General features: G+C 33.5%; 2 protein-coding genes across 2 annotated transcripts; one reads left to right on the top strand and one right to left on the bottom strand.

Moving 5' to 3' along the window:
- Window positions 1–2,309: 2,309 nt before the first annotated feature.
- Window positions 2,310–4,662, bottom strand: LOC108580067 (COP9 signalosome complex subunit 2). The gene is made up of 9 exons (XM_017943727.1): window positions 4,450–4,662; window positions 3,926–4,120; window positions 3,736–3,861; window positions 3,488–3,655; window positions 3,242–3,416; window positions 3,018–3,156; window positions 2,717–2,933; window positions 2,499–2,639; window positions 2,310–2,429 (listed from the first exon to the last, which is right to left on the bottom strand). Exons 1-9 carry the CDS (start codon window positions 4,501–4,503, stop codon window positions 2,310–2,312), a joined length of 1,335 nt encoding a protein of 444 aa, XP_017799216.1. The 5' UTR covers window positions 4,504–4,662.
- A 248-nt stretch (window positions 4,663–4,910) lies between these two features.
- Window positions 4,911–11,740, top strand: LOC108579970 (neuroblastoma-amplified sequence-like). The gene is given in 14 exon segments (XM_017943612.1): window positions 4,911–4,997; window positions 5,096–5,330; window positions 5,395–5,813; window positions 5,882–6,254; window positions 6,257–6,472; window positions 6,539–6,759; window positions 6,822–8,404; window positions 8,485–8,784; window positions 8,859–9,147; window positions 9,218–9,475; window positions 9,548–9,959; window positions 10,034–10,938; window positions 11,008–11,130; window positions 11,208–11,740. Coding segments are annotated over 14 exon segments (5,697 nt in total). The 3' UTR covers window positions 11,484–11,740.
- Window positions 11,741–12,182: the final 442 nt, after the last annotated feature.

The following is a 12,182-nucleotide window of genomic DNA, read 5'->3' as shown; positions in this document are numbered from 1 at the left end:
CTTAGAAGAATTAATCTCGATAGGTTAACGATCGATCGAGTAGGAGAGAGTTAGAAAGTTTGAGAATTCATTGGAAAAAGTCTCGAAATTACGGAGGATCCAGGGAGTACCCCTTTGACGTAGTTACACGCACAGCGAAGAGGTATAAAACTCCGTGATTTCTTTTTTCTTGCTGCACGGCGCAGGCCCCTGGGGCATCCTCCAGCAGCAGAGACACTGAAAATGGAGTTTTCACTTAAATTAACTCTCCTCAAAGGGTGAAATCTACTGCACAAGCTACGTCCCTCGTGTACGTTGCAACATGAACCTGCAACGGACGTGATACTCGAATTAGGGAGGAAAAAGGGACGAAACCTGTGAAAAGGTTATGGAAAAGGGATGAACCTATGATTTCTCTCCTTCGCTTCATCCGTCATTTCCATTCGAAAAACTTCTTCTTTATCCTAATCATCTTCACTTTGCTTGCATTCGATCGATTCGATAAACGTCGAATTTCTCCAGACTTTCTCTCCAAGTTGTACTTTCCTCGCGAGCCTGATCAATCGTCTAAAGTATACGATTAACAATCTCGAAGAGACATCGCTGCAGTCGTTTCGCGGCTTCTATCTCCACGTACACACACGGGGGGAGAAATTTTGAAGGAAATTTCATTTGAACGGCTGCAGAGGAGCCGCGTGAATACCAGCAGGTATTTCGAGCTCTGCTTTGATTGCAAGTGCCAATTAACGTTGGGGTTGCGCCGTCGTCATAGTCGTTATCGTCGACGTCGTTTCACGCGTGTACTCGCATGCCCGCTAATCACGCCGGCTGCAGCTGAAACCGCGGCTCGTGGAACCTTAATGCCAAAACACACAAAATCCTCGACGGAGGATTTCTATCGACGATGATATCAATTCTTCCCACGAATTTTCAAAGTGTCGAGGAGAAGAAAAGAGAGAGAAACATCACGATGCAATTACTCCCGACGATTATTCTTCTTCCGTCGATAGAACGAACCATTATCGCGGAACAATCTTCGTACACCTCTTTAAAAGTCCTCGTCTACCGCGTCGCGAGACGATTTCACCGAGATTAAGTAGAAAATACGGATTCACGGAGGCGGGAACATTAAATAAAGAGAGGAAAATAACAATCCAGACGGTCTAACGCTGCTGGATGATTTTACACTTTCGAAATTGATTTCCTAGCAGAGCGAGTTTCCGTAGCTTCGCAAGCTGCCACCTTAAACGTGGCGAGGGTGAAGATGAACCTGTTCGAGGACGAGAGGATTATACCATCCCGTAGCGGCGAGGATGTAGGACGAGCCTAGGGACCCAGCCGCCCACCCTGCCTGGGGTTAACCAACATTTACATAGGCGCGAACGTAGACTGAATAACAATGCTTGAAACGGAGCTAAAACCAGCCGTGTTCCACCGAGACGGCCGCGCACGTTCAAGCAGATCCTTCTGCGAGACGGTGTTCAATTGTACCGTGTATCGAACTTGCGTAGAAAATTAGGATAGATAAATGGGAAGTCGGTTAATTGAGACTTTCAGACGAGTCTTGGAGAAATTGTTGAAACATTTTCCTCTGTATACAACGATTGCGTAAATTAAGCGAACGTCGTCTCACGTTTCATTATCGTTATTGCTTATAATTAAATTTAATAAGCTCGCCATTCCGATGAGTGGTAAATATAGATGAATAAGTATGCAGAAAAAGTGTACGCGCGATAAAGTAACTCGTTTCCTAATTAATTGCCAGACTGGATCGATTGGTGAAAGGAAAGAGAATACGTGGAATACGGTGAGAAAGAATATCGGATGAAATTTTCATGGAAAATTGTCATGCTATAAATGACCAGCTCTAAATCTGATTGATCGAACAGAATTCGAGAGATTGAACTCTTGACAAAGCATCGTATCAGAATAGAGTACAGAATCATACCTTATCCCTCCCTACCTCCTTGCCACAACATCCCATCCATTCTTGACATAGTTATATTTTTAAAATAACTCGATGCCCTCGGTACCGACTTAGCACAAAATCAATAATTAAAGAAAAATGTCTGGGAAAGATTGTCTGCGGTAAGTAATATTGCCGGGTGTGCGATGAACACGTTTGTAAATGAATTTTACAAGGGTTCGTTTTCGAAATGAATGTATTACAATAAGAAGGTATAATAAACGGATCGTATTAAAATCCTAACTTTATTATATCACAACAGATTTTATTTTTCATATAATCGGAGACAGGCATTTATGATATACTATACAGTGTAATATTTTAGAGGTCGATTTTTATTTCGGATTCGCGCGCACCATACTTCTTACGACATTTTGTTCACTATGGCTAAATGTAAAGAGTGCAACTGACTCGTCCATTTATCGAGGGCATTATAACGCGCTGCGCATACCGATTTCTTATCCAATTCAAGTACTTGGTTCACCTGTGTACAATGTGATGTAAAGTCATGAGAATGAAACACTACTGGATAATGTAAACTATATCGCATTACCTGATCAATGCGACCACGAATGGTACTATCCAAGATGCAAGACACTAAGAGACTTTCGACCTCCGATACGTCGATGTTTAACTCTTTGCTTATAAAAGGTATATAAATCCTGGTATATGGTTTAATTAATTTAATCAGAACCTATAAAATTACGTAAAATTATGTTCAGATATTTAGAAACCCTTTTTATGGTACAGCCATACGTGTATTGCATATACCTGTGTGCGTATATTACGTAGTAAATCTTCAATATGCTCTCTTATAAAAGGATCATCCATTATGTTATTTCTATTTTGTTTTAAAATTAATTCAAATTGGTTAATATCGTTATTTTGGTAGCTGACTACTAAATTTGTCATTGCCAAGATCTCTGGATCATTTTTGTACGGCTTTGCCTCTTGGGAGTCAAATGGATTGATACCAGATTTCATCAGCCTATTTTAAGGTGTTTAAGCATTAACATATAGACCTAATTCGCATTATAACACACACTATTTTGCTTATTTCAGTTTTACTTACATATTTGCTAAAACTAAATACTTCAAACAGGTGGTACGTCTTGGTGACCCAGACTCATCGTAATTTTTAAAAGCCTCAAAGAAATCAGTGTGTGCTCTTTCAAATTCACCTTCTCTTAAATGCATTTTTCCTCCACACTCTTTTACAAATGGATAAGATAATTTTGATATAGATTATTAAATACTCTTAAATAGTTTCTAATAATCTAAACTACAGTACTGTACCTCTAATAACTCCCATTATTAATGGATGTGGTATAGCACTTTTAATGTGTAAACTCTGTTCGTATAAGGTTTTTAATTTCTTATTATTTTTTTGTGCAGTATACATTTGGATTTCTAATGCATAAATCTCCAAAAGCTGTGTTCCTTTTTTAAGATCATCCTCCCCATCATCAGTCTAAGATATTACATGTATTGAAATATGTTATAATGATACCTTTCATTTGCTAGATATTAAACAAAGCCCACCTGGCAACTTTGATGAAGTTGTTTTAAAATTTTTGCTAATTTATTAAAGTCTGATCGATCAAAGTATAGTTTTCCCAACTTTGTATTAGTCTTAAACCATAACCTATCATTTTTAGCATCCTTTAATGCATCTAAAGTAGTTTCATAAAAATCTTGTAATAATTCCATCTGTAAAACATTAAATAAGAAAAAAGCAAAAATGCTTGAAAACTAAAGTAGCCTATAATTTACACTATTACATTACTCACATTTTTCGATGTACTGATATAATCTAATATGGAATTTATAGATTTTTCTGAATGGTTTCTAGTAACTGCACTTTTAATATAAGTTAGTAATTGCTTATACCTAGCCATCATTTCCTTATAATTACCCTGGGGGAATGAAATGTCATAAAAAAGTTAGTGTATCCTACATAGCATTAATTTAAGAACATACCAATTTAAAATTAATTTTTATCATTTGCTTCAGAGCTTTGAAGCCCCATTCACCCTTCTCACCACCCTCCAGATCCAGCACTTTTTGAAAACTTTGTAAAGCTGCCTTTGGATCACCCTCTTTTAAAGCTTTACTATTATAATATTGATTTTCTAAATCAACATCGGGTTCAGAATTTGAGTCCTCAGAGTATTCCTAAAATTATTAGAAAAAAACGTCACTTCTAAATTAATTCTATCCTACAATGATCTATCATCACTATAAGCTAAAAGAAATAGTAAAAAAACGCCTTAAAAGCATCAGCATAACCTAAGCAAATTTGAACTGCGATAGAATGTCTATATCCTCGTAATTATTAAAAAAAGAATTTGAGTAATATTGTACCTTATTATCCCAATATTACAAAATACCTCAAAAACTATTTTTAAATTTCATATACGTCAACTTGAAAATCTTAACCTATATTTTAACCAAAAGTTTTCTCAGTATATTAACGTCCCTTTTCTAAAGACACAAATACTCACAAGACCATAATCTTCCTCTTCCTCGCACATGAAATCATCTTCGCCGTCTGACATTTTGCAAATGCTTAAAGACCTCGAATTGTAAAAATAAAAATTTCACGCTACCCTGTTGACAACCGCAAGCACGGACAAGTTTGTATTTTGAAATTCACATGTATGCACTATCCTACACATGTGCTTTATGCAATTTGCACTTCTCCAGAGATACCACACAATATAGTTCTATTATCCTAAATTATTTTTAACAAAGTACACATATTATTCTTTTGATAATTAAGTTTTTTAAACTAACACGTATTAAAGCAGTTAAATCTGCAATTTATTTATCTAAATTCATTTATCTAGAGTTACAGATAAAGAAAAATATTCATAACGTTATACTAGTAACTTGTCAAATTCTGACTGATTTCACTTCCTAGTCTGTTTTTGTCAACGCGTTAGGTTATGTTTCTGATCACAAAATGGTTAATTCACATGAATTGTCAAATAAGCCGATACTTTATGAATTGTTAGAATATTTTATTCGTAAGCAAGAACCAGAATTAATAGTAAGTTTACACTTGCACGTTCCAATTAAACATTCGACGGAATATAGTTTACATCTGTTCACATTTTAATGCAATTTATAAAATAATATTTATTCCAGAAATGCAAAAGTGATACAATAATATTACCTACAACTGGGACAATTAAAAATGCTCTTAGATATCTTAATAACAGATACTCTTTACCAGAAAGCATATCGCAACAAATTAGTTTGACTTTACCATGGAAGTTTGCAATTGGGGATTATGGACGTTTACTTGCTGTACTACAAGAGAATGTTATAGAAATTAGAAAAGCAAAAGATGAATATTCTTCAGTTGTTGGAAAAGCTTCAGGTAAATTGTAAATTTATATAATTTCTTAAATCTGTTATTTCTAATGTATTTTTTGTTTCTCTAGTACCAAAAGATGCTTTTCCACAATGGCGTAAATTAACTTGGAGCCCAGATGGAACAATCTTAGTATTAGCATGTAGCAATGGTTATACCTCATTTTACAATGCCCTGGGAAATAATATTTTTAACATCAGTCCAAAAGCTATTTCCCAAAACCCTCATATTTTAGAAGCTGGTGATGCTATAGCTTCTATGATATTTCTTAAACCAAGAACAGACTCTGAGAAATGGTCTTATGAATTTATATTAATCACTTATAGTGGTTTGCTGAGATCCTATCACATTTCTGTAACTAATGGATATGAAGTTAACTATGAATTTTCTTTTGGCACCTTTTATAAGAATGGAGTAAATGCTGTTGTTTATGATGAAAAATGCCACCTATTTTATGTTGCTGGAAATACAGTAACTCACAAATTAATGGTAATTAATGCATTGATTATATGTACATTTAGAAAGTACAACATTTCTAATTACATATAACATTGTAGTCATCAGCTTCAGAAAGTGGTTTAACATCATGGCGTCCTCTGAATGAACATCCATATTGCAAATTATCATTTACTTTTGAAGATGAAGCAAAAACTACATCAAGATTTTCTATATGGAACATTATTCCATCATTAAGTTTCCAACCAGAATCATTCATATTCAAAATGAAAATGTCTCCAAACAATAAGTGTTTAACATGCTTACACACAGATGGTTCAATAACCTTATGGAGATTACCAACTTTATTAATACTGTGGAAATGGAAATTATCAGAGCAACCGGATTTTAATATACCTAATCCCTTGGGACATTCAAAAATAAAAAAATTTCCACCAGGTGGCATTCAAACATGTGAATCAAATTATTGATATTTTCACAGGCAATTATAATTGCAAGATGTTCAGGCTCTACTTCTGTATGTTCTACAAGCAACTTAAAGAATCTTTTAGGCACAAGTCCTGAATTTTTAGCTGGGCAACCACAAATATGTGAACTTGGTACAGATCGAGGATTTTTATGCCTAGATTGTGAAACATTTATAACCAGTAAAAAGCGAAACAGAGAGTCTAATTCAGAAAGCCAAACAGCAGGTTTACATCACAATCTTCGATTGATATTTAATATCTTCACATTAAAAAGATAATTCAATTTTTCAGAGGCCTCGTCAGAAAGTGAAGAGGAAGATGATGAACTTCAACCATCCAGTATTTTAAATTATACCACAAATTTAATGCAAAGTACTTTGTACTCTATAACTGATATTGAAAGATTTCAGCCTAAGAGAAAAAAATCAAGAGTGTTATTCAGAACATATAGAATCCTTGGACTGAAAAGTACCACACCTGAAGAACTTTACTCAAGAAAAATTGATATAGAGGTATGAGTATTCATGAAATTCAAGTTACCTCTAACTTAATTAAATAAATAATTATATTATAGGAATATGAAGAAGCATTGGCTCTAGCCAATACATATAATTTAGATACAGATTTGGTATATCAAACGCAGTGGCGAAAATCTGAATTATCTTTGAATGCTATTCAAGAACATTTGAGTAAAGTCACAAAGAGATCTTGGGTCTTACACGAATGCATTACTCGAGTTCCAGATACTATTGAAGCAGCGAGAGAATTATTAAATTTCGGATTAAAAGGTGCTAACATGGAAACTTTGGTAGCAATTGGAACTTGTGATAATGGAAAATTTGTAACAGACAATACCGTCGAAGATTGGAATGAAATGGATGAAGCAAGTGCTAGTTTAAGACAAGTACAAAAAATAAATCAAATACTCAAAGAAATTGACATAAAAAATTTATCTGAAGCACAGAAAGACTTAATTAAATACAGAAGAAAACTTCTGGATCATTTAGATAAATTACTCACATACGAAATTATTTTGAATTCCTCGTTAAAATATGATAAAAAATTTTATGAAGAATTTCGACAACTTTCTGTAGTAGAAAATGCAATAAGATTCGCAAAAGATGGAGATTGTCAAGGAGTTGAAATTATGTTCGTGTATCATAGTGAAAGTTTGTTACCCCACTGGCTAGCAATTATTAGTTTTTTCCCAGAAACGCTAAATCCATTGAAATACAAAAAACTTCTACCAGAGTGTGATAGCGATGGGCAATTATTTTTGCTTGATCAACGTGAATTACGGCAAAAAGATTGGTCTGAGAAAGCTGAATTCGACGAGATAATTAATTTGGAAAACGACGATAAGTCGGAACTACTTTACGAATATGATCCATCGCTAATTATATACAGAAATACTTTGCTTACACCAGAATTACTGCAAAAATGGTACGAGTCACGAGCCTATCAAATTGAACGAAATAGTTATATGATTGATAACGCTTTGCAATTAATAAAAATTGCCAAATCTCATAATATCACTGGTCTAGAAAATTTGTTACTAGATTTAGAAACCTTAGATGACCTCATTTACAAGGTTTATGTAGAAGATTTAGCCTTAGATCAGTTACAAAAACTATCTAATTTGGAAAAGATTAAATTATTAATGAGCATGACTACCGAGAAAAGTTTTGTCGACGATATCAAAAATTTCTTATTGCCATTTATAAGAAGAAGACATCAGTATCTGGGCGGTGATTTACAAAGGCATTTATTTAGAGATTACTTAGTATGTATTAGTAAAGAAGATCTAAAATTACCGGTCAAACTTTTCGAATATTTAAAGCAGTCTCACGATGGTGAGATTCTTGAAATGGTAGAAGATATTGCCACTTTGGCATTAGACTGCATATACGCTTGTGATAATTCTAATATGTACGAAAAAGCAACATGTATTGTAGATTCTATTGCTAAAGATCGCGATGGAAGGAGAACGAGTGCAACATGCACTTTACTCGAAGAGCTTGATAGAGAACTGAAATGTACAAAGATTTTAAATAAATACGGGGTTAAAACCACGTTAAATGCATTACGAAAAAATAAGAGTAACCCCGAAACTGCAAAGCAGATACTAATTCAAATGGCAAGGAGTTTGAATAAAATGTAAGTAATTAGAAATGTTTCTTTTTTATATCTTTTTTACAAGGATTTTATGCACAATATTTGTTCACTTTTATTTTAAGAATTCCACCTCCAGACGACAAACAATGGGAACAATTATTGAACGAGATGCTAGAAATTCACGGTCTAATTTTTACTTGCGTTGATATAGAAATATGTTTTGAAATCTGTGTATCGGCGCGTTTGGTATCGGGTGTTAAATCCAACATACAGAATTGCGCTATTTTAATCGAGACTAGAAAAAATGAACAGTCTTTGTTAAAGGTGTCGTATGACAAAGCTGTGAATTTAATCTTAGACGCCAGTAAGGAATATTTTAATAGCTCCCAATCCTTGATTGATTCTAATATGGAATTAGCTAGGTAGGTGTTTCAATTTCTAAAGAATTTCCAACTTTTACCCCATATTTTAATTTTAATGAACAATATTATTTCAGAGCTTGCCTTCATCTAATTGTAGATGATAACGCACAGATAAAAGAGGAATACGATCTCATTAACTCGCTTCAAATTTTAAATGAATTCAACATTGATATATTACCGCTTCAAGTACGATTAAAGCAGGACAGACTGAAATTGATAGAAGAATGTTTGAATAATCGTGAAGACGCCCATAAATGTCGGCAAAGATTATTAACATTAGCGAATTACTTGCGAATTGAAAAGAATAACAGCAGAGCGCGAGAAGGCAAAGTTTTAGAATTGATCGCACAGAAAGCACTTGAGGTAAAAACTTTTAAATATTTACTGCTTAATATTTAGTCATAAATAGTCGTCTTACGATACCATTTTTTAGGTAAAAGACTTTAATGTTTGTGCTGCTACTTGATTAGGATTCTGTGAGGATTACGAAGATTTAAAGACTAGGCAAAAATGTTTATGGTTTGCAATAAACAATGGACCTAGCAATATACTGAACAAAGCATTAGATCAGATACATATAACAGAAATACAAATGTTACATAAAAATTTAGAACTGTGGATACCCACTACTGAATCTGACGAGTTTAACGACGCTGACAGTGAAGATGAATTTATCGATGCATTAACTACGGTAAGAAACGTATAAAAAATACTATCAATAACGTACACAATCGACTCATATTAAATTATTATCAATTTACAGCCGCAGGCAGAAACAAAAGAATTCGTTCCAAAAATAATAGAAGCTTCTACCGAAATAGTAAAGACTTCTGCAAATATGATGAAAGACTCAACGTTTGGACTAATAAAAAATATAAGTGATACGAATTTTTGGAAATCTAGATTAAAATTTAGCTTCTCAAATAACCAAGATAACGATAGAGAATACGATGATCGAGATCATCATGAAGATGACGACGATATCCAAAGTTTTCCATGCTTTTATGAAGATCCACATAAACGTTGCAGACTCAGTAATTTCGATAGTAAATATTCAAGTTATTCAATGCCAGATTTAGAAAATACACGGCTTAAATGCTGTCGCGCCTTTTTAAGGATAACTATGTTAAGTGAATCCTCTTGTTATGGATTAGAACTGAGTGACATTAATCATTGTAAGTATTGTACATTGACTTAAGCATATGTACAAGTTAAATACCAAACAAATGATCACTTTGTTTCATTTCAGTATTTTTAGAATGTGCAAAATATACAATGCAGCAAGACTGGCTGCTTGGCATGGCTTATTTATTTAGTATACAAAAGAATTATATAAAAGAAGTGCACAATGTTTTAACGGAATTGCCACAAACAAAATTGTACATTCAAACAGCAATGTATTACTATTCTTTGGAGTTACATAAAAGCCTGTATAAAGATTTTGACAATATATATTTATTTGATCCGTTAAACTTAATATTGAAAACTATGACAATAGCATATAAATGCAAAGAATCTGAAATCTACGAAACATTCATCGATTGGCGAACACGTTTACTTAACAGCTATGGAATAAAAGGAACAGAATTTCTGGAACCAAATGAAATAATTGAAGATGATGAAAAAACAGTCCCTCTTCGAAGTTCTAGTTTAACAAGTGTAGAGTCGAGAAGTGAAGAAAGATCGACGGAAAATTCGAGTCACAGTAGAAGACATAAGAGCAAACAAAATTTGTCTGAATCTGATGGTAAACACGACACAGAATGGACGGATGACTGGGGCAACTTTTCAGACGAGGATGTAATAGAAAATGTCGGAAGCCAAAAAAGTATTTTAGATCAGGAATTGTACATAGAGAATAATATTTCCATAGTAAAAGATATCGGCGAATGTAGAACAGAGAAACATCGCTTCGAAGCCTTCGAAGATGTATATGATAAAATACGAAATGTTAATCATTTTCACGAAGTAAAAAAACTGTTATTACAGTGGCCGAAATTTGAGAATCCTGAATATATAACAATCGACAAAGATCCAATTTTAAAAATGATGAAAAAAGTTAACGTTCTCATAACAGAAAAAGACAAAAGCAAACAAAATAAGAAAATCTTTCAAGAATATAAAGAACTATTAGAAGTATTGCCTTCGAAAGATGTAAGTTTCAAAGTAGAAGATAATTCGAATTCGTTATATATTATTAATTATTTAAACTATTTGTAACAGACGTTTAAGAAATTTTTGTGTACGGAACAATTGCCGCTCGAGCACGTAATTTATATCCAGCTGTGTGTGGACGACTCAGAATTCCATAAAGAAGCAGTAGACACTCTCCAAAAGGAACACAAAGTATGCGTGAACATGTGCACGAATGAAAATCACTATTACCTTGCGTATATTTTGTACTAATTTATTGAATATTACAGAAATTAACATTGGAAGGACCGATATTAGAAACACTGTTTCTGAAAAATTTAACAGCGTCATTCGATCCGAGTCACGAAGTATACGGTCGAATAATTGAACACGTTCTAGTGAATAAATCGCTAACGAACACAAAAGAGAATGCCGAAATTTTAATACAGGAATTAAAAAAAAGAAAGCAAATTGCTCATGCCTTATGCATAATTAGATTGGCAGAAGATATACCACCATCTTTATGCACGTTTAATACTTGTTACGAAATACTGATGAAAAAATAATTATCCATTTCTTTATTTATAAAACCTGTGATGCATGTTAGACGACAAATTAAATACACGGGAAATTGTAATTTAATGTACTTTTATTCACGAAGTATAAAACAATTTTTTAAGGGAAGGTGAAGCAACCGATGTACTTACGTGTAATTGGTAGGGATAGGATGGGGTAGCTCGCAAGTAGATTTGAACTACTGACTGATTGAATTCGAACTCTCTATAAATATTTCGGAAAACAAAAACAGTATTTCCAAGTACACTCGAACCTAAACGAGATAAATTCGAATTTTTTATGAATACCTTGCCAAAAATTATAACCATTATACGGAGTGCTTTGTTTAAACCTGATATAGAATTCTTATTTCCAAAATTCAAGTACTATGTACTTGTGAAAGATTCGATTCTTTTCGAAACCTGAAGGTACTCATTCTAGGGTTCGAAACTAACTTATATAAAATAATTACATTGCAACTATATTTATTGAAACTTTATTCCTTACGAGTAGTAATCGAATAAACCCGTGAAATAAAACTTGGTTATTGAAATTGACTCGAATTCGTAAGTTCATATTGAACTTGATTCCATCCCTAGGGATTGCTAATTACTAATTGGCAAGAAGCTTTTAATTCGCGTGTACATCGAATACTTCGAAACTTGTTTGTACATATTATGAATATTTGTTACGATGTGTTATTTGTAAAT

The sequence above is a fragment of the Habropoda laboriosa genome, unplaced genomic scaffold (assembly GCF_001263275.1).
Source record: "Habropoda laboriosa isolate 0110345459 unplaced genomic scaffold, ASM126327v1 scaffold2, whole genome shotgun sequence".
In the NCBI taxonomy this organism is placed as follows: Eukaryota; Metazoa; Arthropoda; class Insecta; order Hymenoptera; family Apidae; genus Habropoda; species Habropoda laboriosa.
The sequence above is the reverse complement of the archived record's forward strand: the minus strand, read 5'-3'. Positions and strand labels throughout refer to the sequence as shown.

What these genes read in the sequence shown, in the direction of transcription:
- LOC108580067 (XM_017943727.1), bottom strand. Translation starts at nt 4,503, where the DNA reads ATGTCAGACGGCGAAGATGATTTCATGTGCGAGGAAGAGGAAGATTAT. An exon ending in TAAAAATTAATTTTAAATTG is followed by an intron (nt 3,862 to 3,925) that starts GTATGTTCTTAA and finishes TCATTCCCCCAG; the next exon opens with GGTAATTATAAGGAAATGAT. An exon ending in TATTTAGTTTTAGCAAATAT is followed by an intron (nt 2,934 to 3,017) that starts GTAAGTAAAACT and finishes ACCTTAAAATAG; the next exon opens with GCTGATGAAATCTGGTATCA.